Below are 27,459 nucleotides of genomic sequence, written 5' to 3'. Positions count from 1 at the left end.
AAGACTGAAATTGAAGAAAGTGGAGAAAACTACTAGACCATTCAAGTATGACCTAAATCAAATCCCTTATGACTATACAGTAGAAGTGAGAAATAGATTTAAGGGACTATGTCTGATAGAGTGCCTGATGAACAATGGACGGAGGTTCGTGACATTGTATAGGAGACAGGAATCAAGACCATCCCCAAGAAAAAGAAATGCAAAAAAGCAAAATGGCTGTCTGAGGAGGTCTTACAAATAGTTGTGAAAAGAAGGGAAGCGAAAAGCAAAGGAGAAAAGGAAAGATATATCCATTTGAATGCAGAGTTCCACAGAATAGCAAGGAGAGATAAGAAAGCCTTCCTCAGAGATCAATGCAAAGAAATAGAGGAAAACAATAGAATGGGAAAGACTAGATATCTCTTCAAGAAAATTAGAGATACCAAGGGAACATTTCATGCAAAGATGGGCTCAATAAAGGACAGGAATGGTAGGGACCTAACAAGCAGAAGATGTTAAGAAGAGGTGGCAAGAATACACAGAAGAACTGTACAAAAAAGATCTTCATGACCCAGATAATCACGGTGGTGTGATCACTCACCTAGAGCCAGCCATCCTGGAATGTGAAGTCAAGAGGGCCTTAGGAAGCATCACTATGAGCAAAGTTAGTGGAGGTGATGGAATTCCAGTTTAGCTATTTCAAATCCTGAAAGATGACGCTGTGAGAGTGCTGCACTCAATATGCCAACAAATTTGGACAACTCAGCAGTCCCACAGGACTGGAAAAGGTCAGTTTTCATTCCAATTCCAAAGAAAGGCAATGCCAAAGAATGTTCAAACTACCACACAGTTGCAGTCATCTCACATGCTAGTAAAGTAGTGCTCAAAATTCTCCAAGCCAGACTTCAGCAATACGTGAACTGTGAACTTTCAGATGTTCAAGCTGGATTTAGAAAAGACAGAGGAACCAGAGATCAAATTGCCAACATCCGTTGGATCATCGAAAAAGCAAGAGAGTTCCAGAAAAACATCTATTTCTGCTTTATTGACTATGCCAAATCCTTTGACTGTGTAGATCACAATAAACTGTGGAAAATTCTCCAAGAGCTGGGAATACCTGACCACCTGATCTGCCTCTTGAGAAACCTGTATGCAGGTCAGGAAGCAACAGTCAGAACTGGGCGTGGAACAACAGGCTGGTTCCAAACAGGAAAAGGAGTATGTCAAGGCTGTATATTGTCACCCTGCTTATTTAACTTAAATGCAGAGTACATCATGAGAAACGCTGGGCTGGATAAAGCACAAGCTGGAATCAAGATTACCAGGAGAAATATCAATAACCTCAGATATGCAGATGACACCACACTTATGGCAGATAGTGAAGAGGAACTAAAAAGCCTCTTGATGAAAGTGAAAGAGGAAAGTGAAAAAGTTGGCTTAAAGCTCAACATTCAGAAAACTAAGATCATGGCATCCAGTCCCATCACTTCATGGCAAATAGATGGGGAAACAGGGGAAGCAGTGTCAGACTTTATTTTGGGGGGCTCCAAAATCACTGCAGATGGTGACTGCAGCAATGAAATTAAAAGATGCTTACTCCTTGGAAGGAAAGTTATGACCAATCTAGACAGCATATTAAAAAGCAGAGACATTACTTTGCCAACAGAGATCCGTCTAGTCAAGGCTGTGGGTTTTCCAGTGGTCATGTATGGATGTGAGAGTTGGACTATAAAGAAAGCTGAGTGCTGAAGAACTGATGGTTTTGGACTGTGGTGTTGGAGAAGACTCTTGAGAGTCCCTTGGACTGCAAGGAGATCCAACCAGTCCATCCTAAAGGAGATCAGTCCTGGGTGTTCATTGGAAGGACTGATGTTGAAGCTGAAACTCCAATACTTTGGCCACCTGATGCAAAGTGCTGAGTCATTTGAAAAGATCCTGATGCTAGGAAACATTGAAGGCAGGAGGAGAAGGGGATAACAGAAGATGAGATGACTGCATGGCATTACCGACTCTATAGACATGGGTTTGGGTGTACTCTGGGAGTTGGTGATGGACAAGGAGGCCTGGCATGCTGCGGTTCATGAGGTCGCAAAGAGTCGGACATGACTGAGCGACTGAACTGAACTGAACTGAATTACACCTAAACTTGTAGATAGCTAGGAGAAAAATCTTTAGGCAGAATCGAATTATTAATCCTGTCTGATTTTCCCTGTAAAATGCCATCCACACAACCATACAATTATATGCAACCTTATTCTTTAACTTAAACCAATCACTCCCCTTTCCTCTGGGTACCCCGCTTGAGACCAACTCCATGTCTGCCACATTTTTGACAAGGTTGTTGAAATTTTAAAACAACCAATGCTTTAAATTACAACTTTAAAACAAGTCATGTTCTTTTAAGTTTTAAATAAGTTGAAGGACTTGTTTGAGGTCATACAGCTTTAGCTTTTCATCTGCTGTGCTTTTTTCACTTTGCCATGAGCTTCTCAAGGCATTGTGGGGGCACAGCAGGACACAAAAGCATCCATCATTTTAGGTGAACATGAGTTCACAGGTAGCTTTTCCTAAGAACGAGTGTTTAGAATAAGGTGACAGTTTCACCATACTCCCTATTGCCACTTCCACCTGCATATGTGTTCTGAGGGAGGTGTGGACAAACTCCCCAAGCAACCAGCCTGGGGAGGGGACTGTAAATCATGCCACAATGGGAAGAGCTTAAAGAAGTGTCATGTTTACTTGGAAAACAAGCATGTGTGTGTGTGTGTGTGTGTGTGTGTGTGTGAGACTGTGTGTGTAAGATGGGTGTTCAGGGGGGATCAGAGTTTGAACTCATGATAGACATCTTCAAACACTTAAGAAGGCTGTTGCTCAGATGGGTAGATCCTTTCTGCATAGCCCAGAGGCTAACAAATGGACAGAAACCAGAGAAGAGTGAATTTTACCTCAAAATGAATAATGACCTTGGAAGCTGCAACAAGAAAAATTTGTTTGTTTGTTTGTTTTTGTTTTTGTTACTGAAGATATTCTAGTGGCTGTTGAACAAAACTCACCAGGGATATTGGAAGAAGAAAACATGGGCTTTGGAAATAGATCTCAATTCAAATCCTGCTATTGGATTTGGGTACTTATACAGCTATGAACAAATGATGTAAACATTCTTAACCTTAGTTTTCTACTCTTTAAAATAACAATGACAGTTACTTCTTTGGGGGCTTCTGGGAAGGATTAAATAAAATATGTTGAAAAGCCTAGCCCAAAGTAGCTGTTTCTTCCTCCCACTCTGCTTCCTCTACCCTATCACATATACTGTAGTGAGGAGTCCTACAAAGGGAGGTTGGGAGGAAATAACTTTTTTCCCATTTCAAGTATGGAATTCTGTGATTTGTTCTATAATCATCAACAACTTTATTCATTATCTGATTATGCTTAGAATACTATGAGTTTGAAATTACATGCATTTGTGACTCTTTTCCCTACTAGACTGTAAGCTTCCCAAGAGGCTCTCTTTACCCATTAGCTGTCAAAATAGCTGCTTATTGAATTTAACTGATTTGGAGGGAGAAGTGAACTCTGTGCCGAATAACTGAACTAACCAAGAGCTCCTGTCCTCAGGGGACTGGCTCTCCCAAATAGAACTGACATCATGAATGTGCAAGAGCATCTAGTCATATAGGTTGCCAAGAAAATTAACAGACAAGATTTAATATCTTCAGATTGTCCATGGCAAACATCAGGGACTATGAGGTGGCTGAGGTGGGAGTTGAGTGAACAGTGAATGAGTAGCAATAGGGCTCAGGACAAAATGTGGAACTTTCCTTGGGTATGCTTTCTGACAGAAGTGGGGCTTTGGGAGCTATTTGAACCACAAGAAAACCAAGCATTGGCTTTTCCCTGAGAGAAGGCAAATATTTAAGACCTAGATATTATACCTGGGTGGTAGGCCATTTGGATTCAAGTCAAAACACTGAAGCAGTTTATTCCTGTGACTGAGGAGATATCATGTCAAATGCTATTGGAAGGTGGAACATGTGTCACCTAATGACATTTATACAGCATAGTGTTGAAAAGCATAGGCTCTAGAGCCAGACAGGGTTGGGTTTGCACCTGGGTTCCACCACTGACTAGCTATGTGACATTGGGCAAGTTATTTAAGGTCTATGCCTCAATCCCCTCATCTGTAAAATAATGACAATAATAGTATCTTCCTCATAGGGTTATTAAGAGGATTAATAATTAATATATGTAAAAGGCTTAGAACAATGCTCTGAGTAAGCACTCTATAAGCATTTATTATTATTATTATTATCTAATGAGTTCCCTTTGGATTCTGAGGAATGTGCTGGGTACTTATAGTAATTTCAGTGTGAGTTTGAAAACATTTATATTCTAGACAATATTTATAAATTTATATTTTATGTGTATAAATACACGTTATATATATATTTATAAATATATATCATATATAAATTTATATTTTATATTTATGTTTATGTTTATAAACAAACATTGCTATTCTGGATAATATAATTCTATATTATATTCTAAGTCATGTCAATAGCTCCTTAGCAGTGGCTGTAATAGAAGTAGTGATAATATCTGGCTCAAAAAGATGAAAGAACTTTTCACCAACTGAAATTGTCCAAAGGACAACCAGGTTATCTTAGGAGGGAGGAACTTCCCTTTTGTCGTGGGTGTTAGAGCTGAGAACTGGTTGAGGATGTTACAGAAGGGACTGAGGATGGAATTGGGACTTTGCTATGCCAGGAGATTCTCTCATTCCTTGATTCTTGTCAGCAGAAGGGCTGCCTTTGAGTTGCTTCTTGAAACATCAGGGCCTCTTCTAATTTTTTGAAATTGAAATTGTGAGTCACCTTACACAGAAAGCTAACTGAAAATAAATGGGGCTGGGATCAAATGTCATGTTTCAAAGTCTGAAATCCCCCAAAAGTACTTTGAAGACTCAAGAAATGAGTTTTGTTTTCTGCTCTGCCAGCAATTAACTATGTAATAGTGTATAGCTTACTTTCTCTGGGCCTCAGTTTCCTGACCTAGAATATGAGGGGTTAGAGTAGATTTTTCTCTGAGGTCTCACAAGGTTACCTTCTGTGGTTGGAAGATATAATTCTCTGAGTAGAAACAGCTAGGTGAAGGAGATATTCATGCATTCAGCAGATGTTTATGAAGCACCTGCTAAGTGTCAAGCAAAGGATACTAGATTGGCAAGGCATTGTATGCTATGCTACAGAATTTGCCTTAAAGGCAGTGGGGAGCCATGGAAGGCCTTTGAACAGAGGAACTATATAACTCAGGGTTCAGCTGTGGAAATTATATCGCTCTAGATATTTTCAGCAGGTTTTAATATAGAAAATTGAGTGTTTCCAAAATTGGTAGAAGGGCTGAAGGGGCAAGCTTTAGACTAGGCCTCCAGGAATGAATCTCAGAATGAATCCAGCTGTTTTCTCTGCCAGAAGAAAGAAGGTAAGGCATCAGGAGCTGTGGGAACACTGTACCTGATTTGCAATCTAGGAATTAGGAATCTGCCACTGCCTTAACTATTGACTAGAGTATCATCATGCCTGCTAGAGCCTCCATAGCAAAAATAAATAAGCAAAAATATTTAAAAGTCTCATTCCCTGCTTGTACAAAGACACAAAGCAGGCTCTAGACACTGTGACCTATGGAAAGGTAACACAGCTGCAGAAAATTCTAAAACCCCACCATTCTACTTGTCACCAGAAGCAGCAGAAGTATGTTTTTTGTATTATCACTTTCTTTCAAATTTTGTGCATATGCCTATGATTGGCAGAAATAAATCACATCCAGAACAATGGATGCAAAGAAATCACAGGTTGTTGTTATCATTGTTGTTGTTGTTTTAGTTTTTATTAATAGCTTTTCAGCAATACAGGAAGGCAAGCTAGGAGGGTGGCATGGATCCTCAGCATCCAGTATATAGTATCCACCATAGAATTAAGAAAAGCAGGACTGCTTTTGAAAGAGATACTTTGTCCAGGAGAGTAGAGGCTGAACTGGGGAGAGAGAGCAGCACAAAATATCACAGTAGTTGACAGTAGGGAGAGAGAGGAAGGACACATTCCTCAAGGAGGAAGTGAATCACCGAGACTGGTTGGCTAGCAGCAAGGTGAGGGAAAAGGAAGACTTATGGATATCTCTTTGGTATCTCCTTGGCTAATTCTTTGTGTGACATTCCCAGGGGACAGGGAACTCAGGGGAAAGAGGAAGCTGGGAGGGGTGGGAGAAAACTGCTTTGATTTTGGACTTACCAAATTTGAGGTTCTTGTGAGATATTCAGGAGACATCCAGAAGGCAGGTGGAGATTCATCTCTGGAGTTCAAGAGAGTTACCTGGGGCTTATCAGCTAACCCCCAGGGAGGTTGTAAGCTCCCTGCAGGCAAAGACCTATGTCTGTTTTGTTCCCGCACTGGTGTCCTGTAAGCTTGCTGAAAGGCAGTACTTCAGTGTGTAATGTAGGTGGTAGGTAGTTAAAGGCTTGGGAATAGATAGGTTCATCATTCAGTGCAAGTATGGAATAAGAAGAAAAGGGGACTGAGATTAGAGGAACTTTGAGAAATCATGGCTTTAATGACTAAATGAAGAACCCAAGCAGGAAGCAAAGATAATACAATCAGATAGGTCATGTGAATGTGTCCCCAAGACAAAGGAAGTAAGGAAGGAGTAAGGCATCAATGGAGATGAGACCATTCAGCAGGTGATGGAAATTTGAATTCTTTCCATATTTTGGCCATGGTGAATAATGCTGTTATTAATGCTCATGTACAAGTTTTTGTGTGGGCATGTTTTAACCTTTCTTAGGTGTATATCTAAGAGTGGAATTGTTGGGTCAAATGGTAACTCCATGTTTAAGTTTTTGAGGAATGGCCAGACTATTTACCAAAGTGGTTTCATCATTTTACATTCCCGCTGGCAGTGTTATGAAGGTTCCAGTTTCTCACATCCTCCCCAACACTTATTATATAGCATTTGATTATAACCATCCTAGCATGTGTAATGTGGTATATCATTACAAATCTGCTATAGCAAATATCTTTCATTTGCATTTTCCTGATGATGAATAGTGTAAGTGATTTGATTTAGGTCATACCTGAACTGAACTGAATGATCTAGTGGTTTTCCCTACTTTCTTCAATTTAAGTCTGAATTTGGCAATAAGGAGTTCATGATCTGAGCCACAGTCAGCTTGTGATCTTGATTTTACTGACTGTATAGAGCTTCTACATCTTTGACGGCAAAGAATATAATCCATCTGATTTCAGTACTGACCATCTGGTGATGTCCATGTGTAGAGTCTTCTCTTGTGTTGTTGGAAGAAGGTGTTTGCTATGACCAGTGCGTTCTCTTGACAGAACTCTATTAGCCTTTGCCCTGCTTCATTCTGTACTTCAAGGCCAAATTTGCCTGTTACTCCAGGTATTTCTTGACTTCCTGCTTTTGCATTCCAGTCCCCTATAATGAAAAAGACATATTTTTGGGGTGTTAGCTCTAGAAGGTCTTGTAGGTCTTCATAGAACTGTTCACCTTCAGCTTCTTCAACATTACTGGTCAGGGCATAATCTTAGATTATTGTGATACTGAATGGTTTGCCTTGGAAATGAACAGAGATCATTCTGTCATTTTTGAGATTGCATCCAAGTACTGCATTTTGGACTCTTTTGTTGACTGTGATGGCTACTCAATTTCTTCTAAGGTATTCTTGCCTACTGTGGTATATATAATGGTCATCTGAATTAAATTCACCCATTCCCGTCCATTTTAGTTCACTGATTCCTAAAATGTTGATGTGAGAAATAGACTCAAGGGATTAGATGTGATAGAGTACCTGAAGAACTATTGACAGAGGTTTGTGACATTGTCCAGGAGACAGAGATCAAGACCATCCCCAAGAAAAAGAAATGCAAAAAGACAAAATGGTCATCTGAGGAGGCCTTACAAATAGCTGTGCAAAGAAGGGAAGCGAAAGGCAAAGGAGAAAAAGAAAGATATACCCATTTGAATGCAGATATACCCAAAGAATAGCAAGGAGAGATAAGAAAGCCTACCTCAGTGATCAATGCAAAGAAATAGAGGAAAATAATAGAATAGGAAAGACTAGATATCTCTTCAAGAAAATTAAAGATACCAAGGGAACATTTCATGCAAACATGGGTACAATAAAGGACAGAAATGGTATGGACCTAACAGAAGCAGAAGATATTAAGAAAAAGTGGCAAGAATTCACAGAAGAACTATACAAAAAAGATCTTCACAGCCCAGATGATCATGATGGTGTGATCACTCACCTAGAGCCAGACAGCCTGGAATGCAAAGTCAAGCATGCCTTAGGAAGCATTACTATGAACAATGCTAGTGGAGCTGATGGAATTCCAGTTGAGCTATTTCAAATTCTAAAAGATGATGCTGTGAAAGTGCCACACTCAGTATTGCAAGCAAATTTGGAAAATTCAGCAGTGGCCACAGGACTGGAAAAGGTCAATTTTCATTCCAATCCCAAAGAAAGGCAATGCCAAAGAATGCTCAAAGTATCACACTTGCCCTCATCTCATATGCTAGCAAAGTAATGCTCAAAATTCTCCAAGCCAGGCTTCAACAGTACATGAACTGTGAACTTCCAGATGTTCAAGGTGGATTTAGAAAAGGCAGAGGAAGCAGAGATCAAATTGCCAACATCCACTGGATCATCAAAAAAGCAAGAGATTTCCAGAAAAACATCTGCTTTTTTTTTTTTTTTTTTTTTTTTTTTACTATGACAAAGCCTTTGACCGTGTCGATCACAGCAGACTGTGGAAAATTCTTCAAGAGCAGGGAAAACCAGACCACTTGTCCTGCCTTCTGAGATATCTATATGCAGGTCAGGAAGCAACAGTTAGAACTGGACATGGAACAACAGACTGGTTCCAAATTGGGAAAGGAGTACCTCAAGACTGTATATTGTCACCCGGCTTATTTAAATTATATGCAGAGTACATCATGAGAAATGCTGGGCTGGATGAGGCACAAGCTGGAATCAAGATTGCCAGGAGAAATATCAATAACCTCAGATATACAGATGATACCATCCTTATGGCAAAAATTGAAGAAGAACTAAAGAGCCTCTTGATGAAAGTGAAAGAGGAAAGTGAAAAAGTTGGCTTAAAGCTCAACATTCAGAAACTAAGATCATGGTGTCTGGTCCCATTATTTCATGGCAAATAGATGGGAAAACAATGGAGACCATGACAGACTTTATTTATTTATTTATTTATTTATTGGCTCCAAAATCACTGCAGATGGTGACTGCAGCCATGAAATTAAAAGACGCTTACTCCTTGAAAGAAAAGTTATGACCAACCTAGACAGCATATTAAAAAGCAGAGCCATTACTTTACCAACAAAGGTCCATCTAGTCAAAGCTATGGTTTCTCCAGTAGTCACATATGGATGTGAAAATTGGACTATAAAGAAAGCTGAGTGCCAAAGAATTGATGGTTTTGAACTGTGGTTTTGCAGAAGACTCTTGACAGTCCCTTGGACTTCGAGGAGATCCAACCAGTCCATCCTAAAGGAGGTCAGTCTTGAATATTCATTGGAAGGACTGATGCTAAAGCTGAAGCTCCAATACTTTGGCCACCTTCTGTGAAGAATTGACTCATTTGAAAAGACTCTGATGCTGGGAAAGATTGAAGGCAGGAGGCGAAGGGGACAACAGACGATAAGATGGTTGGATGGCATCACCAGCTCAATAGACATGAGTTTGAGTAAATTCCAGGAGTTGGTGATGGACAGGGAGGCCTGGTGTGCTGCAGTCCATGGAGTTGCAAAGAGTTGGACACAGCAGAGTGACTAAACTGAACTGATAATTAATATATTGAGAATCTTTTTATGTCTTATTGATCATTTTTTGGAGAAATGTTACTCAGATTCTGTGCCAATTTTTAAATTGGGTTTTTTAAAATAATTGAGTTATAAGAGCTCTTAATGTATTCTAGATACAATCCCTTATCAGATATATAATTTGCAAATATTTCATTCTGTGTATTCTCTTTTCATACTTTTTGTTCATATTTCTTTAATTTTTAAATTATTTTCATTATTTCTAATTGAAGGATAATTGCTTTACAATATTGTGTTGGTTTCTGCCATACATCAACGTGAATCAGTCATAGGTATACCCTTCCTTTTGAACCTCACCCACCTCCCCCACGTCCCACTCCTCTATGTTGTCACAGAGCACCAGTTTGAGTTCCCTGAGTCATACAGCAAATTTCCACGGGCTATCTATATATTACATAGCAAATTTTTACCATATATTAAATAGATAGCCAGTGTATATGTTTTCATGATAGTGTCCTTTGAAGCACATTAGTTTTTTAACATTGACCAAATCCAATTTATCTATTTTTTGTTGCTCGTGCTTTTCATGTCATATCTAAGAAACCATTACGAAATCCAAGATCACAAAGATGTACCCCTATTCTCCTCATATTGTTAAACTTAGCTACAATATCATTACCACAGCTAAACAATTAATAGTGATTCCTTAATATTATTGAATATCCAGCCTGTTCAAGTTTCCATTTGTCTCATAAATGTCACATATGGGTGGTGATGCACACATATACAAGTTCCTCCTGAATGGATCCCTCTTTTTTTCTCCTTATTTACTTGCTAGAGAACCAGATTTTTGGTCCTGTAGTTTTTTACAGTCTGTATCACAATATTGCAGTTAAAAATGTTTTTCTGTCCTCTGTGTATCATATAAATCAATAGCTAGATCCAGAAACTTGATCTGATTCAAGATATTTGCTGTTTGTTTTGGCACAAATCATTCATATGTGATGTGATAAGTTAAACTTTTAAAGTGGGCATTTCTTTGGGTTTTATTCTATCTTGTAAGGCTAGGGGCCATTTTATTTATGACCTCCATTGACTCAGAATTTCCACTCACCAAGTTTGAACAGGTGACTGTCCTAGACTCAGAGATTTTTAGAGAATAGAGAGCACTTCTCATTCCTCTTAGAGTTTATAGTATGGTAGAAATATCAGATGGAGAAGGCAATGGCAACCCACTCCAGTACTCTTGCCTGGCAAATCCCATGGACGGAGGAGCCTGGTAGGCTGCAGTCCATGGGGTCGCTGGGAGTCGGACAGGACTGAGTGACTTCACTTTCACTTTTCACTTTCATGCATTGGAGAAGGAAATAACAACCCATTCCAGTGTTCTTGCCTGGAGAATCCCAGCAACGGGGGACCCTGGTGGGCTACCGTCTATGGGGTCACACAGAGTTGGACACGACTGAAGCGACTTAGCAGCAGCAGCAGCAGCAGAAATAGCAGATATTAATTAGTTCTATCCCTGGATAATCTAATTTCTTGCCCCTTTCCACCAATATCTATCTGTTCATGTGTACAGTCCTATGTAAGAGTAAGAAAGGCCCTTAGAGATATTCAGTGTAAGTTAGTCCTTGGTTTTGAGGGCCCAGAAGCCTGCTCTATGTATTTTTCTGACACAAGGGTTCAGAAGTTTCACTGAATTCTGACAGGTCTAAGTTCTCCTGTGGCAGAAGGGAGATGGAGTCCCATAGAAGGGAAAGGAGTTGCCCAAAAGTCTTATAGGAAGCTTGAAGTAGGCCTAGGAGTAAATCTGAAACATTTCTGTCTCTATTCCAGGGCTTCACCATTTCAGACACCAGACCACAAAAACAGAACAGGGCAGTGATTTCAAGCAGATTGCAAGTTTTATAGGTTTTGTGTAGCCTTTTCCAAAGCAAAACTGTCCTCTCTTCCTAGTACCCAGTATGCTGGAATAGTGCAAGCTGTCATAGTTCAAAGAAACCAGAAGTAGGAAAGAAATCTGATTTACAAGTGCAGAGATATCAGAGAAAGACAAATATAATTGAATTTTGTATAATTTGTAGAGTGTCTTTGTGGTTCTGTACACAGCACTGATTTGTTGGATTTGTATAGTTAATTGTGAGTGGCCTATAAATACTTGAAGTGAAGTTGCTCAGTTGTGTCCGACTCTTTGCAATCCCATGGACTGTAGCCTACCAGGCTCCTCCGTCCATGGGATTTTCTAGGCAAGAGTACAGGAGTGGGGTGCCATTTCCTTCTCCAGGGGATCTTCCTGACCCAGGGATCGAACCGAGGTCTCTCACATTGCAGGCAGACGCTTTACTGTCTGAGCCACCAGGGAAGCCCAATAAAAGGCAGTGGCAAAAAGCATCTTTGCTCCCTCCTTGGCCCAGGCTCCAAAGTTGCTCCAAAGGGTCCCTTCCCGCCGTGACCCCAGCCCATTCCTTTTCCCTCCTCTCCATCCTTTTTCCATCCTTTCCCCCAAGCTTCACTTTCTTCATCATACTCCCTCCCCCATTTCTTCTTTCTCTTTCCCATTTTTCCTTTCACTTCTGCTTCTCACCGTCTTCTCATCATTCCCTCCTCTCTCCCTTCCATGCTCTCTCCCCTCTGGCCCGTTCTGTCCATTCCTTTCCTCTCTCCCAGGCCTTTCCCTTCTCTCTCTCCTCAGCTCCATCAACCCACCCACAACAAGCTCTCCACCCCCACGCCAGAACTGGCAGCCTGGAGCTCCGGCTGGTCTGGATGGAGCGGGCCTGCTGGGGGGACCATGTGTTCACCGATTGGCTGTCGCTGGTAGCACGCCAGCTCAAGTACCGCCCCCCCGGCGAGTAAACGCTCCTCTGCGGCACCTGTTATTGGTCGACGGGCCTGTCAGCATTTTGGCTGCACCGCACGCAGGCGCCGGCAGTCGTTCCGTGAATAAAAACGCAGAATATGGGCTGGGGGGTGGGGAGAGGCGAGGAAGAGAGCCAGCGAGGCAGGGATCGAAAGAGTAGCTGGCAGCCCGGAGCCCGGCGAACAGAGCGAGCGTAGAAAAGCGAGCGAATTAAAGGGAATAGAGGAGACCGAGACTGACCGGTAGCCAGCCAGGCAGGTGGACGGACGCACCCCCGGACAGACAGACTGAGCAGGCGCCGGAGAACCTCGCGCTGGTTTCTCCTGCCTTTCCCTTTGAAAGCCAGGATTTTGCCTTTTTCCGTGGCGCCCGAGAGAGAATGCTGGACTCTGCAGACTTCAGCGCAAGCTAAGATTTCTCAGCTAGGGAAGAAAGATCAGCTCAGTTCTGAGAAGGGGGAAGCAAGCACCCCTGTCCCCATCCCCCCTTCCCCCCTCCCATACCAAACTCGGGCGCCAAACCCAGCCCTTCCCCAACCACCCGACTTCCTCCTCTCCTTTCTAGCATGGTGGCTGTATGGACAGTCTGACAGAACAGAGACTGACATCTCCCAATCTGCCAGCCCCTCATTTGGAACACTACAGTGTTCTGCATTGCACCATGACCCTGGATGTGCAAACTGTAGTCGTTTTTGCCGTGATTGTAGTCCTTCTGCTTGTAAATGTCATACTCATGTTTTTTCTGGGAACGCGCTGAATGGAGTCCAGCCACCTGAGCTGTCTGGAATTCTCGCTTTGATTTCATCCCGAGAACCTCCAAGGAAAAAAAAAAGAGAGAGAGAGAGAGAGACAGGGAAAGAGAGGGAGAGAAAGAGCACGCTTTCTTACTCAGGGGGGAAAACGTTTTGAGCTTCAACATGGCCTCGCTGTGATATGTATGACGTTGGTATATTATCTCTCCCTAAATCTTTTGTTATGTCTTGTCTTTTAAGTATGCCTGTGAGTGTAGTTGCTTATTGCTCGAGTAAAATTGTTGTGTTGATAAAGAAATGCTTTCTATTTAAGTGTGCATGTGTGTGTGTGTGTGTGTGTGTGTGTGCATTCTTCATTGATGTGACGTTCATGAAGCAAGCTCTGCATCCTTACACAATGGCTTTGCTGATTGTGGTGTTTTGTCTATTCATTTTCTGGAAAACGACCTTTAAATTCCATCAGAGAATTTTAGTCAGAATTTCTTTCTCGCCATCAGAAGATGGCATTTGGGTTTGTCTGGGGCAAGGGAGGTTGTGGGAAGAGCATGATGAATTTCTGGCATCTTAGGAAAAACAGTGTTGCACTAGATGTTTAGAGGAAAGAAACTGATACAGGAATGAATTTGGGGAAATTATTCTTCAATCTCTTTTTTTTTTTTCCTTCAATCTCTTAATGAGAAGCGAGATTATGGGAAGTGATGCGGTGGGGTGCGTTGTGCTGGCAGTTGGTGACTGTGTCCTCTGAATCTTAATTTGCTGTCCAGCGTTTACAGTTTCCAATTTGGAAAGAAGCCACGTTTAAAACATTTCTTAAAAAATCATTAAATGTCAATTTCTTTGGAATCATGGTATGTGACATAAAAGTGTTCTTTGATTTTTATGAATTAGCAAGAGAAGACGTTGACAGTAACTGTTTGGGTTCTTTTTCCCAAAAATTGTACCTGTGAATTTGAGTTTGGGGATTTTGTCTCTATGGCCTCCAAAAACAACTAAAGCTAGCTTTCTACCAACCTTGGGAATAATGTATTTAGGTATGCCTCTTTGGGGTAATCTCATTTGCAGTGATGCTCTTGAACTACATTTTAAATAGAACTTGCTAGTGCTAATGAGAAAATGGTGGTTTTGTTTGCTTCCTTGTTCTTTAAAATCAGAGGTCTCTCTATTTGGAAGGTTTCCATTTCAAAATGAAATTATGTATCGTGCTAAACTGAGAGTTTTGAGCACCCCCCCCCCACCCGCCGCAAATGACTGGATGGAAAGGTATGAAAGCTCTGGAAAACATGAGGTAGAAGCAACATTCCAATTTGACATTTATTTGCATGTCTGTATCAGGTGGTAGTGGTGGTGATTGCTGTTATTTTTGCTATTGTTATTATTTTTAAATTTCTCTTTACCCTAAGAAAGCTTTTGTCAAAGCCAGTAAAAAATTTTCTCTGATGCCAGTGTGCATAATATAACGTGCCCCCCCCCCCCACCTGCTGATGTTGGCAGGTCTTCATTCTGTTGCTTACCTGACTTGAAAGATTGCCATTTCTGTCTCATATAGCAATGAATCAGGGCACATGAAACATCCACACATATGTTCCCCCTGCACCCATGTGGGTGACTGTTCATGAGTGATGTGCAAATCTGCTGGCAGTGTGCTCTCAAGTACCATTTACTATTGTTCGGACTGTTTGGAAAAGATTTTGAAGGGAGAGGGGCTGTGAAGGGGGCTCTTGAAATTGTCCAGAACTTGGGGCCCAAAGAGTATAATTTTATGGCATTAGAAGAGGTTTTGAGTCACAAGGTGTGCTCTCGATGGTTCTGTGTGGGTGAGAAACTGATTTTTTAATTTGGTTGGCACCATGTTGTAAGCATGATCTGGGAAGTTTGCTGGCAATGATTCTTATTATTTACTCTTTAGTCCCTTTGTGGGAGCCCCTAGGTTGAACTAAAAACTTGATTTTTTTGCAAAGAGAATCTAGTGAGTCCCATTTGCTCTCCCTTCCTGCGTTTGCTACAACAGTATTGTGTAAAGTAACCTGATATTTTAGTTGGACACTTTGTTTTGAGAAAATGTTGGAGAGTGATGAAAGAAAGACTGTAGGCCAGGCAGCTACAGACCTGGGTCTTCTCTGTTCAGCGACTGCTTGACATTGAGCAATTTTGGGATTCTCTATAGCATGGCGTTTGGGGATGGTTGGACTATGTTTTTGAATTCTGTGATTTTGGGTGTCTTGGGCACTTGAAATCAGAGGCTAATGAACTGGGAACATAACTGAAAAGGCAAATGACATGTTAATAAATAAATGTTCATCAAGTGGTGATGGGATTGGGGAAGGAGGAAATATCTGGTTGCTGGTATCTGGAGAAACTTGTTTTACCTAAGAGATTCTTTTACCTAGTTATGTGGGAAGAAAACTGGACTACAACAAAAGAATGCTTTTTGATATTTCCTTCAAGGGGATAAGGATTCTCCAAGGCTTGTCTTTGAACCAGGTTTATGACAAAATATGTGTCATGAAATGCCACAGCCTTCACCTTTGGATGCCTGACAGACCCTTGGCAGAAGGCCTTTGTAAATGTATGTGTGTAGGATGTGTGACAATATGTATGTGGGTGTGTATGCACATCTACTCTGTGTTTGTGTCGGATACAGACTCCTGAATCTGGATGGGGTTGAATGTGCTAGGAATGAAGAAAAACAGCAGGACATGAATTGAGTTCCCCAGTTCTGAAAGGCCTTCTTGTGCTAAGGCCTATAAGGATTTGATTGGTGGTAAGGTGGATGAGTGTCCCCTCTATCGGTTTTCCCCTACCCTACATAGCCTCAGACTAAAGGGGTAGCTTGAAAGAGCTCTTTCATCAGTAATTTAGTTTGTGAAATGAGTAAACATTTTTTAAATTAACTTATCTTTAGGCACATAAGGGAATGTTGCTAGCCAGATGGCAGGCTACCCTAGAGCAGCTAAAAGGGAGTTTAGGGAGTAGTGAACAGGGTGACTTTTTACTTGTGTGGATCCTAAAGGTTTGGCATTTCTTCTTCAAGATTGTGAGAGTATGCAAAAAGAGAAAAGAGTGGGAGAAAATGAAAATGCAGCTGAGAGGAGTGGAACCCTCTGCATTTTGACTTTTCCCCGCTTTCCTGCCTCTTCTCTTCATCTTCCCCCTTCTAAGCTTTTCCTCTCTCCCCTGATAACGGCCTCCTCTCTCTCCCCCATCATCCCTGCTGTAAGGGATAAGAAGGAAGAGAAGAGGGCTTTTTCTCTCTGATTTGTCCCAACTTTTCCTGACAGAGCTCCTTGTTCCCTTTCCTTCTGTCTAACTCCTTTGTAGAGGATACTTTTTGCTACAAGCTCCCCACTAGAGGATTCAAGAAAATGTCCTTGACCAGTATCCAAGCAACTCCTGCATCACGTAGCTCCAGCTGAGGTCTAGGGCACTTTAAAGGTCCAGGCACAAGCACTTTTGGAGAAAGGCGGGAGCTGGCAAGGCAGGACTTGGAAAGATGCTTTTGGGGAGAGGATAAACAAAGAACAAAATCCTCGTTGCCCACAAATACCTAGAAAACATATCCAGGGAAGGCATACAGAGCCTAGCTGCATCCCAGTCATGGGATTATTTATTTGAAGGCTCTTGGGTTCAAATCCCTCTCTAGTCACTGCCTTCTCCTTAAGTGAGCCATTTCACAGTCTAGCTTTAGTGCAAGGAGATCTGAAGGCCCTGAAAAATGTTTTTGCACACCATGATTTTTGACTGATGCAGGGAGGAGGTAAAAGAATAGCATGCATGCATGCTGGTTGCTTCAGTGGTTGTCCGACTCTTTACGACCCTATGGACCATAGCCCTCCAGGTTCCCTCATCCATGAGATTCCTCAAAGCAAGAATGCTGGAGTGGGTTGCTGTGCCCTCCTTCAGGGGATCTTTCAGACCCAGGGATCAAACTCAAGTCTCCTGCATTGCAGGCGTATTCTTTGCTACCTGAGCCACTTGGGAAGCCCGAAGGGATAGCATGTGGGAACAAACTTAGCAATGTTTCCCCCCTCCCCACTGAGACTAGCTTCTATCTGTCAGAACATGTAACATCTGCCTGTGCAGTGTACTCCAATTTTGTGTGTGGCTAGGGAAACTTTCCCAACCTAGCTGCAGTGTGAAATTGGTTTTTTGTTTGTTTCTATGTTGTTGGTCTCTGAATAGTTTCCAACTGAGATAGCTGGGTGAATTAGAGAGGCCAGTTTGATTGTTAGTTTGGTGAACAGGGTTTGGGCCCTGATTCAGACTTTCTCATCCGTGTGTGTGTGTGTGTGTGTGTGTGTGTGTGTGTGTGTGTGTGTGTGTCTGTGAGAGTGAGAGAGAGAGAGAGAGAGAGAGAGAGAGAGAGAGAGAGAAATTAAGTTGCTAGAGACCTGAAGGATCTGATTGAACCTGAGGGTGAGGTGCTCTTCTGCACTCTGGTGAGGTCTAGACTGGGAGTGCTTGGCTATGATCAGAGGGTACTCTTCAGCATTTGCAGAGATGCTGCCAAAGCATGTCCTCCTTCTAGCCTCTCTTTGCCATCTTGGCCTCTGCTCTCCTTGGCCTGTGGAGTACTTGCTCTGTATACAGAAATGATTGGAAACTGAGCTATTCTCCAAATATAACTGCCTCCTCAGAAGGCCTCCCCAAAAGCATCTGGATTCAGTCCCATTGGCCTTGCCCCAAAAAGTGGGGTGGCAGTAGGGAATCTTAGACCCTCTAGCCCTTATTTCTAGCTCTGCAACTTGTTTAGGCCAGCTGAGTCTCTAGCTTTCCAGGAATCCTTGATCAAAGCTTAGCTCTTCTGATGTCTACCCAGAGTGTCTCCTGTCATTAAGTAGGTACAGCTCTCAAGAGTATTTGGTATTGAGCTTTGCCTTGGCACCAAAGTACTGAGTGGAAAAACTAGATGGGGGAAGGGTCTAGTGGGGAGAGAAGACTGGGGAAATAGTCCAGTAATGACAATACTAATAATCCCTTGTCAGTGCATGGGCCTATACAGAGCAATTCTGTATCTTTCCCAATTTAGAGCATCACATCAACCTTGCCAAGTAGATAAGAAGGATTGTTATTCCTGGTTTTACCAATGCAAGAGTTAAAAGTCAGATTTATGGGATGGTAGTGGGTCTGCCTTTCAAATGGACAGGGGCAAAAGAGTCAGATTTGATCATTCCCAGTTAGTGTGCAGCTCAATGGAGTCAGGTGGAGGGGAAGGAATATGAGTCATCCCTGAAATCATACTAGCTTCCTCAGTTACTTGCTTTCATTTTTAGTTCTTTTTCATACCTTTAATTTATATAGCAATTTTGGACAGAATTCTTTATTCAATAAAATGTTGGTTTTTAATCTTGCATATCAAAGAGTTCCCTTTAGTCTCATGAAAACTCACTATTTGGGATCTTCAAGGAGAAAGGCAGTGTGAATTGGTGAAGCCTAAAACACTATATATATATATATATATATATATATATATATATATATATGCTGCCCAGAACTGATCATACTATATACCATGTGCCATCTGATCAGGATCAAGTAAAAAAAGGACTTTGTCTATGAAATACCTAATTTTGCAATCTTCTACTGGTCCTCAGTCCCCAGTGAACATACAGATCACTTGGAGAGTTTTTAAATACCTGTGCCAAGTTTCCACTCTGATTCTGATTGAATTGTCACATGATAGGTTCCAGGCAACTTTTTATTTTTAAAGAAGAAATATGTATTCCAAGGTGATTCAAACATGCAGAGAGAGTTAAAAGCCTTCTCAATGGCTTTGCTGCCTCATCCAGTCGTCTATGCTCTTGTGAAACTAGCCTTTTGAACCTAACTTCAGATGTTTTTGAACCAAGCACTAAATTTTGTTTGGTTGATTGATTACTCTAGCTTTTTATGGCTTTTAAAAATTTTGCTTCATTGTGCCAAAACTTAGCACTTCCTTCTAGCATGCATGAGTTGAACTTTTATTTTCTTTAGTTGGTGTATCCTAGCTTTTGGGGTTTTTCTTTTTTTGTCTTTTTGCTTGCCATGAAACAGATTAGCAGTCTCTTCTAGCATTGCATCATTTAAAAACTGAATAAGTACCATCCAAGCTGTTGATTCAAAGAAGTGTTGAATATAATGTGATTAATGCTAGCTACTCTGGCAACTCATCAAAGCTGCCTTTTGGAATTGGAGCCAGATAACTTTTGTGTGTACACAAAGATCTGACTATCTGGTCAGATAGTGCAGAATCCACTGGGTGCTACCATCATCTATCCTATCAGCCTGTTGATGAGGATAATGTAGCATGATGGATTTGTTGTATGCTTTGTGGACATCAGTTTGTATGCAAGTTTCATAACAATCATCTACCAAGCCAATGACCCCATGAGAAAAAGTATGAGTCATTTGGTATCTTACCCCTAGTAAATCCTGTTGCAGGCTTTGGGGTTCCCTGTTTTCTTTGGATACCCACAAACCATATGTTACCTAATCGAGTCCAGAATTTGCCTGAGGGTCAGTGCCACAACTGTAGATTTTGGGTACCACTTTCTTTTCCCCTCTTTGGAAAAGCAAGGCATCATAGATTTAGCTTTAAAATAATATATTTGGTTTTCAAACAGTTCACGTAACTCTGTATGTGTATTTCTTTTGGTTGACTGAATTGTTTCCATTAACTCAGTGGTTCTCAGCCCTAGGTGCACATTGGAATCACCTGGGGAGTTAACAAGACTTACAACAATTCCTAAGATCTCTGGGGGAGATCTTATTGAGTTGGTCATGGTGAGGCCTGGCATCAATATTTTTTTAAAAGCTCCCTGAGGTGACAAGAATGTTCAGCCAGGGATGAGAATGACTGCTCTGTTCAAAGGAAATGTCAGCTCAGCCTGAATCTGGCTTGTTGCACGCATGAATAGGCAGGCTTCACAGATGGTGAAATTTTATTCTAGGATTGTGGGGGCCTTGATGAATCCTAGGGGCTTGTGCCCACACCAAAAAGGAGGATTCAACCCTAGAGAGTGAGTAGTCTGAGGGTCTATTTGGATTTTAAATTATCAGCTGTGAGATAGTTTGAACCTTTCAGGAAAAAAAGTCCCTATGCATTTTCTATAATGGTGGAGATGATTCTGTTCATTTGCTGGGTAACCTTGGTCAAATTACCTCTCCCCTCTGAAATTTGGTCTCCTCATCTGCAAAGTAAGATCAGGTGGATTAGATAGCTTCAAAGATTTCTTCCAGGTTTAATGATCTATGTTTACTTTGTGATTAATACTAATGATCAAAATGATTAAGAATATTATTATTCAAAACTAGTAGGTGATCCAAAGATCTCTTTTAGCAGGTTTGGGATGCACAGGGTTATTTTGGAGGTAGTAGACTTGACTTCTAAATTATATTTAGCTTAGGTCTCTTCTAGAATAACTGAACTATAGGGTTATATTCATTGAGCACACACTGGTTGCCCACAGGGAAGTGAAATCTACTGTGAACTGAGTGGCAGGGGGGATGTTAGTTTGGGATTTAGTATTTGTTCAAGAGACATGTTGCATGGATAATTGAAACTTGCCTCTTATAGATAAAATGCCAGCCTTATAGGTCTGGGAAAGCCTAGGAGGCAAGCAGCTGGCTGTTTTGACACCTCAGAACCCCTTTCCTACAATATTTTAAGTAGTCATTCATTTAGTTAATACTACTACTAGTGCTAATATGAATTTAAATGAATACAGTTTTGTACTTAGTTCATTGGCTGTTCCCTTAAATCTTGAAGTAGTTGAGGAAACTGAGGCACTGGAAGGTTAAGCGTCTTACTCGAGGTCATATATTCAGAAAGTGATCATTCCTAGCCTAGAACCCAGGTCTCTTGATAGCAGATCTTTTCAGTTCTTCCAGTGTAGCCTGCATACTGAACTCTGAGGTCAGAATGTGGTCATGACTCTGAGAATTTAAAAGTTGTTACTGACATACAGCAAAATTCAAGAGAAAACTTTGAAGAAAGGAACAAAGGGATAACCTAGAGGAAACAGAAAGGTTAAGGGAGGGATGTGTCCAAGGTCAATTCCTTCTTGCTTTTATCACTCTTCTGTGCTAGTTTCAGGCCCCTGACAAGAATTGGGCATTTGGGCTTTGAGCATCAAGATTGAGAGTTGGTAGTAGAGAAGAGGAGCAATTGTGAATGCATGGAGAGACAGCATATGGAAGGCAGATCTTTAGTAGGAGAAAAAATTCTAGAAATGGCCTTGGGCCTCCTAAAATCAAGCTGTGGCTCTGTACCTACCTTGCTGCCAGAACTTGACCAAAGCCCTTCTCCACTAGGCCTCTTGTTTCCATGTGACTAAAATGAGAAGTAGATTTAGTAGGAGAATTGTGTTCTCAAATGAAATTTTAGCCAAAAACTTCTCTATAAAACATGGCATGAAAAAGCAGAACTTGTCTGGTTGAGTGGAGGAGAGAATCTAGAGTTCCAGACTTGCTAGTGCAGACCTTATTCATTAGGGGAATTGGAATTAGAAGAGCAGGGATGGTTGCCCAGCACAACCAAATTGCTTGGAAGATAAGGCAACCTTGGATGGAGGAGGCCAGGGTGGGTGGGTGGTGGTGATAGTATATGCCTTTCATTTACGTGGCCAGGATTCACATAGAGAATCACATGGGGGCAGCAATTAAAGTATTTTGGAAATCTGCATGCCTCTCCCGTCCTGTTTTACAAGTGAAAGAATTAAGGCACTGAGGGAGAAAGGGATTTATTCAAGGTTGCAGTGTTGGGTCTGGTATCCTGAGTCATCAGATCAGCCCCTTGCCCCCTATAACCTACCTCTGCTATAGAGTTCTGGCTCTGTGCTCTGTTGGCTGTATCAGAGACTTGGATGCTCTCTCAGGTTTGGTTGGAGGGAGCTCTTAGGGAGAGGCTGGGAGAACAAAAGTATTATGTAACCTCCTAAAGGGGAAAAGGCCTGTCAGAGCCCTTAGGGTGCCAGGCAGTAGATGTGGGTAGGGGAGCAGAGAATCTTTTGCAGACTACATCAGTTCTTCTGAGGCAGGGCTCCCTGGGTGCAACACTGTGCTGCTCAGCCATCCACCCTCAGGGTCCAGAGGCATCTAGCATTGTGCATCCATAGCCAGATCTGGGAATGGTTCTGGCAGCTCTGACCTCTGTTTGCCTGCCTTCATTAGAGGAGGGGAAGGATGCACCTCCCTGCCCAGCAGGCTGCAGGAAGGATGTGCTAAGAGCCCACCCACACCCCCTCAGAGTGTGGTGCCTAAAGGCAGCATCTACTTTTAGCTGTACTTCCCACAGCCTCTCCTCTCTGCCCACTCTCTTCCATCCTCCTCTCTGTGAACCCTGCTGGTTGGCAGTGGGGCTGGGCAGTGGGTGCTTTGACATTTGGAAAGAGGCATGGTAGAGCCAGGAATCCCTAGGAGAAGCTTTGATAGAGCTGACATGGTGGTGAATGCTCAGAACAGGCATAATGATGAGACTGCTTTGTGTTTAGGGCTTAATAGGCAGTGGAGAGATTTACTTATTTCCTTTGGACTTTGCGGCCAGCTGAGGCACTTGTTTTGAAAATCTAGATTGAACTGCATAGGAGGGCTCGGAAAAATTTATTGGATAGAAAGTGTATTGACACTTTCTCTACTCAGATTTAGAGAAAAGCCACTGGGGCTAGTGGATGCTTGCTTGATTCTTGACTCTCTTGAACATTGTCTTAGACTTTTCAGTGGGTTTTGCACATTGTCTCGCTTGATCGTGGCCCTATGAAGTAAGTAAAACAGGGACTACCTGCATTTTGCAGATGAGAAAAATGAGACTCAAGGATGTATTGTCATAGAGTGCCTGATCTGGGTTCAAGCTTTGGAAGTTATAGTGCCATTTAAATCATTCTGGACAGCTCTATCTTCTAGAAAGGGAGTGTTACAGCTGTCTTGAGTCCCAATTTCCTCATTTTGGAAGCTGGGGAACTAGGCTCAAAATAAGAAAGGACTCACACAAGGAAACACACAGTATGTTTGAAGCAGTACTGGAGCTAGAGCTTGCAGGAATGTGAGTTCCTGGATCCATGGGACTTGCAAGCTGCTCTTGTCTTTCAGGAATTGTAAAGGAAATTTGTATGGTGTGATAGAAAGCAGAAGATCACTGAACTAATTCTTTGTCGTTTTTTAGCTCTGTGACCTTGGGCGAGTTACTTAGCCTCTCTGAGTTGGTTTTCTTTTCTATTAAATGGGGCTGATAATCCCTGAGAACTTTCTGAGGCTAAAATCCCTGGGTGACTGCTGTACTGGAAGGGCCTGACACTTGGTAGGCCTCTACCTTTAACAATCCTCTCTGTAAAGGATTTGTTAAAGACTTACACATGAATATAAAGAGGGGCTATAAATATGAACTTAGTTGCTGGGTGACCTTTAACAAATTCCATTGTCTTTGTGCCTCATTTCTCTCTGTTACAACATGGAGGCCTCTTTTATTTTCCTCCCTTGGAAGGATAGAATCCCTATGTCCTGGCCCATGTCTTGGGTCATTGGTGGGGAGCTGGAATTTTTTTTTTTCTTATAAGAAGCTTTCTTTTATTTACACCCATCTCCACCCACCCTGCCACCTGGCCACACATGGTACTATGAATACCAGACTAGCTTTCTGTCTCCCTATCTCCTGCAAAGATAAAAGAGGAGCTTGGAAGAAAGCCAAAGTTAATTGTAGTTTTATTTAGTGCCTTCTTAAATCCATCAAGCCAGAATCACCTAGGCACTTGGCTTTTAAAAACCAATTCTTTGCTCCCAGGTCCTTGACCAGAATTTGTGATGGGCATTACTGGGTTTCATGATATGATTAAGAGCTGTGTTTAGAGTTCACAAACTCTGTACAAATGACCTAATTAGGACAAGTCTGCACTTTTTACCTTTATCTGTATTACCTTGGAAAATTCTCATTACCTCGGGAACAGGGCAAGAAGATAAGGACTATTGTATAGTCCTCTATAGTCATCTGTTCCTGCCATGTTTTTCTTTTCTCACAATCCTGTGAGGTGAGCAAGGCTTGGATTATTCTCCCCATTTTAAGGCTAAGTAAATTGAAACTATTAGTGTTTCCTGTTAAAAGCAGTGGTGTGCTCTTAAGAGCATTGCATCTATAGTTAGATGTTATCAACCCACCCATGCCAAATGGCCTTAAGCAAGGAGTTCATTGTAAAGATGCCTTCTGCCCTTTGCTTTTATCCTTGTCTTGTTATAAAAGTTAGTCCAGATAGCAGAAAAAACTAGACAGATGTCACCATGTAACTCTGACTAGGTTGGCATTGGACTACTAATTGATAGCTCAGGTACAGTTATCTGACCTATAAGTCCACCCATGTATCATCCATGGATGCATGAGAGGCCTTGCCAAATTCAGAAGGGTGGCCCTACATCCTGTGACCCTTCATGCCCTGTTTGGAGGTTTTCTCTTTGTAGATTTATCTGGTTGTACCTTGAGCCTAAAAGATGGCTTCGTACCATCACTAGTTCCCACAATCATCCCAAAAGATGGGGAAGGAATGCTTTGGATAAACCCCATCTCATTTTGCCTGAGCTTTAGTGAACATTGTATGCATTTAGGACTTTATCCTTTTTACTCCAAGTGACTCAAGACACTGGAAAAATGAGTGTGGAATGACAAATGTAGGGAAGCGACCAATAGCCTGTCCAGGGCTAAAGGGAGCCTAGCTAGAATGAGTCATCTGTAGGTGCTAATCCATATGCACATATATGTGCACTTTATTTTTGTTGTGGTAGTGGTGGTAGGAGAGATCAGTTAGTCCATAATGCTTAAACTGAGAAAGTCACTGGATAAGAATGAGGAACAATCCATAAGTCCACTCCCTCACGGTACTGCTAAGGAAACTGCTGTCTAGGGAGAGGTAAGGACTCGCCCAAAGTCTTAGAGTTGGTCCTTGATCCTTGTCTTTCTATTTGAGGCCTCTTGGATAAATGGAGTGGTGGCTAAGCCTCTTGCAAAAAGCGCCTATGAACAACATATTCAGAAAATGACAGATGAAATTCGAGTCAATGTCCTCCGACCTTCTTGGGAGCAGATTAACCCAGGTGTCTTAGGGGAAAGCTGATAGAAACAAATTTAACAGGAGGAAAATTAGTTCAGTCTTGCTGTCTATCAATGGCTTCTGCCCATATTCACACATTATAGGTCACATGCGATGCACACACTCAGACGTATGTGGAGTATATTTAGGATACACATGGGACACACATGTGGGATATACTTTCTCATTGACACACTTGGAGCACACACACATTCAGTTTGCCATGGGGCACACTCACACTTGCACATGCTTGGCACAGGCAGAGTACACACATACACACTTGAGGCATGCTTATGCAAATTTGGGCATACATGGATGCATATAAAACATAACTGCACATTCACATATGTGTAGAGTATACTGAGATGCATACTCAGATATACTCCTATCCCTGGGCACACACTCCTAAGAACTTGAACAAACAACCCCTCCACCTTGAGATACATTTGAACCCATCTATGGGACACACACACAGGCCCCACACATCCTTATGGGACACATTCTGATGAACACATTGTATCCATAAGACTAGTCAGCTGTCCCAGTCTTTCAAGGAGACACAAGGGGGCACTGGCCCCATCTGGTGGGGCCTCTATCAGTTTGCTCTGCCCCTTTATCCTTGAAATCAGACTTCAAGGAGCAGTAAGCTCAGGAATACCATGGATACTCAAGGTGGCATGTGTTATAGCAGGCTCCATCATTCAAACAAAACTTTAAACTGAGCCCTGAGATGTTAACAGGCAGATGGAGAAGATAAATTGACATTTACCAATGCAGAAAGTTTGAGCCTGCTCCTCTATTTCCTAATCTACTTACAGACCATTAGGGAATGGTATAATTGTGAAGTAATATCCTAGAAAACCTAAAGTAACTGATATTAAAGTTTATTTTTCTTGGGAATGAAGTAACAACTTGGACCAGAGTAAGTTTATCTAAAGTGTGAGTGGGAGATTGTGAGAGGAAGTACACAGGCTGCATAAATGGGGGCAGAGTTTCAGCCTCTCCTGGGTCAGTGGTGGATGGAGAGAACAGTCACATCCTTAATGACCACAGCCCTGCCCCTAGGCACAGCAGCTTGGACCATCTGGCCCCACTAATGAGGACCTGCTATTTTTAGAGTTTCTCAAGCTGGAAACCAGGTCGGGGTGTCCTGGAGAGGCCTTTCTGGCCCTTAGTACCAAAGGCTGGAGCTAGAAGGAGGGGCCCTAAACTGTGTCTGGGTAAAGGGTGGGGAGCAATGAGACAGGTGGCCAGTGTGCCAGGTCTGCCCTTTAGCAGCAGCCTCAGAGCCCCAGGGGATTACTGTTGAATGTGACAGCCTCATGTCTGTTTTTGAGCTTTGGACTTGAAATCAAAAAACACAAATTTCTTACTATGATTTTACATTTAGGGTAGAAGATTTTGAAGATAAAAAAAATTCTAATATTCTTTTATATTGTTCCTTACCTAAAGAAAGAATACAGTAAAATTTCAAACACACGCACACATTTCAGTTGCTATTCTGCCACTTGGGGTGTGTCTCATTCAGGTTCCCTTCCTCTCTCTGAGTCTTATTTGGTCTATATGTAAAATCACCAATATTGCCCCTCATACTCTGGCAAAGCTCAGATAGACTCAGTTGAGAAAATGCTTTGCAGATGTACTTGTTCTTCACCCATAAAGCTGTATCTCCCCTATTCCTAAGTTGATCTCAATACCTGCCAACTACTGAGTCTAACTTACAGAGTAGCAGTAGAAGGAAAGACCAAAGAGAGGCAACCTCATGGGGTCAGGTTGGGCAGTCATGCTGGGATCACCCTCACTCATACAGATGCTTTTCAGTACCAGGTCAGTCCTTTCCCAGAATACAGGTTTGCAACATTTATGTGGTCTTATAGCTTTGGCTTCTTAGGAACTCTAGGTAGGGAAAGTGGGGAGCATCAGAAACAGTTTTCTTCCTAAACTAGAAAAAGCAAGCTCAGATAGCCTGTACC

The 27,459-nt window shown here is 41.9% G+C and overlaps 2 protein-coding genes across 10 annotated transcripts in view; both read left to right on the top strand.

Moving 5' to 3' along the window:
• ARHGEF9 (Cdc42 guanine nucleotide exchange factor 9) overlaps positions 1-27,459 on the top strand; it is a 450,802-nt gene that overhangs the window by 199,834 nt on the left and 223,509 nt on the right. Inside the window, exon 1 of one of the 9 annotated variants that reach the window (XM_065915660.1) lies at positions 13,505-13,625. The exons of 6 other annotated variants lie outside the window; for them this stretch is intronic. Coding sequence is in view for 2 of the 3 variants with exons in the window: in XM_065915663.1 (XP_065771735.1) it covers positions 13,628-13,636 (9 nt within the window). In the remaining variant the exon portion in view is untranslated. Of the gene's footprint in view, positions 1-13,504; positions 13,637-27,459 lie in introns of those variants that run through there. 2 more of the 9 variants (XM_065915663.1, XM_065915658.1) reach the window with 2 other exon arrangements.
• LOC136153642 (uncharacterized) lies at positions 12,822-13,452 on the top strand. The gene has a single exon (XM_065915664.1). It carries the CDS (start codon positions 13,268-13,270, stop codon positions 13,445-13,447), a length of 180 nt encoding a protein of 59 aa, XP_065771736.1. The 5' UTR covers positions 12,822-13,267; the 3' UTR covers positions 13,448-13,452.

The sequence above is a fragment of the Muntiacus reevesi genome, chromosome X (genome assembly GCF_963930625.1).
Source record: "Muntiacus reevesi chromosome X, mMunRee1.1, whole genome shotgun sequence".
In the NCBI taxonomy this organism is placed as follows: Eukaryota; Metazoa; Chordata; class Mammalia; order Artiodactyla; family Cervidae; genus Muntiacus; species Muntiacus reevesi.
Note: the sequence above shows the minus strand (reverse complement) of the source record. Positions and strands in the feature narration are given on the sequence as shown.

Bases quoted from the DNA above. Each gene is read 5' to 3' on its own strand.
- LOC136153642 (XM_065915664.1), top strand. From the start codon at position 13,268: ATGGACAGTCTGACAGAACAGAGACTGACATCTCCCAATCTGCCAGCC.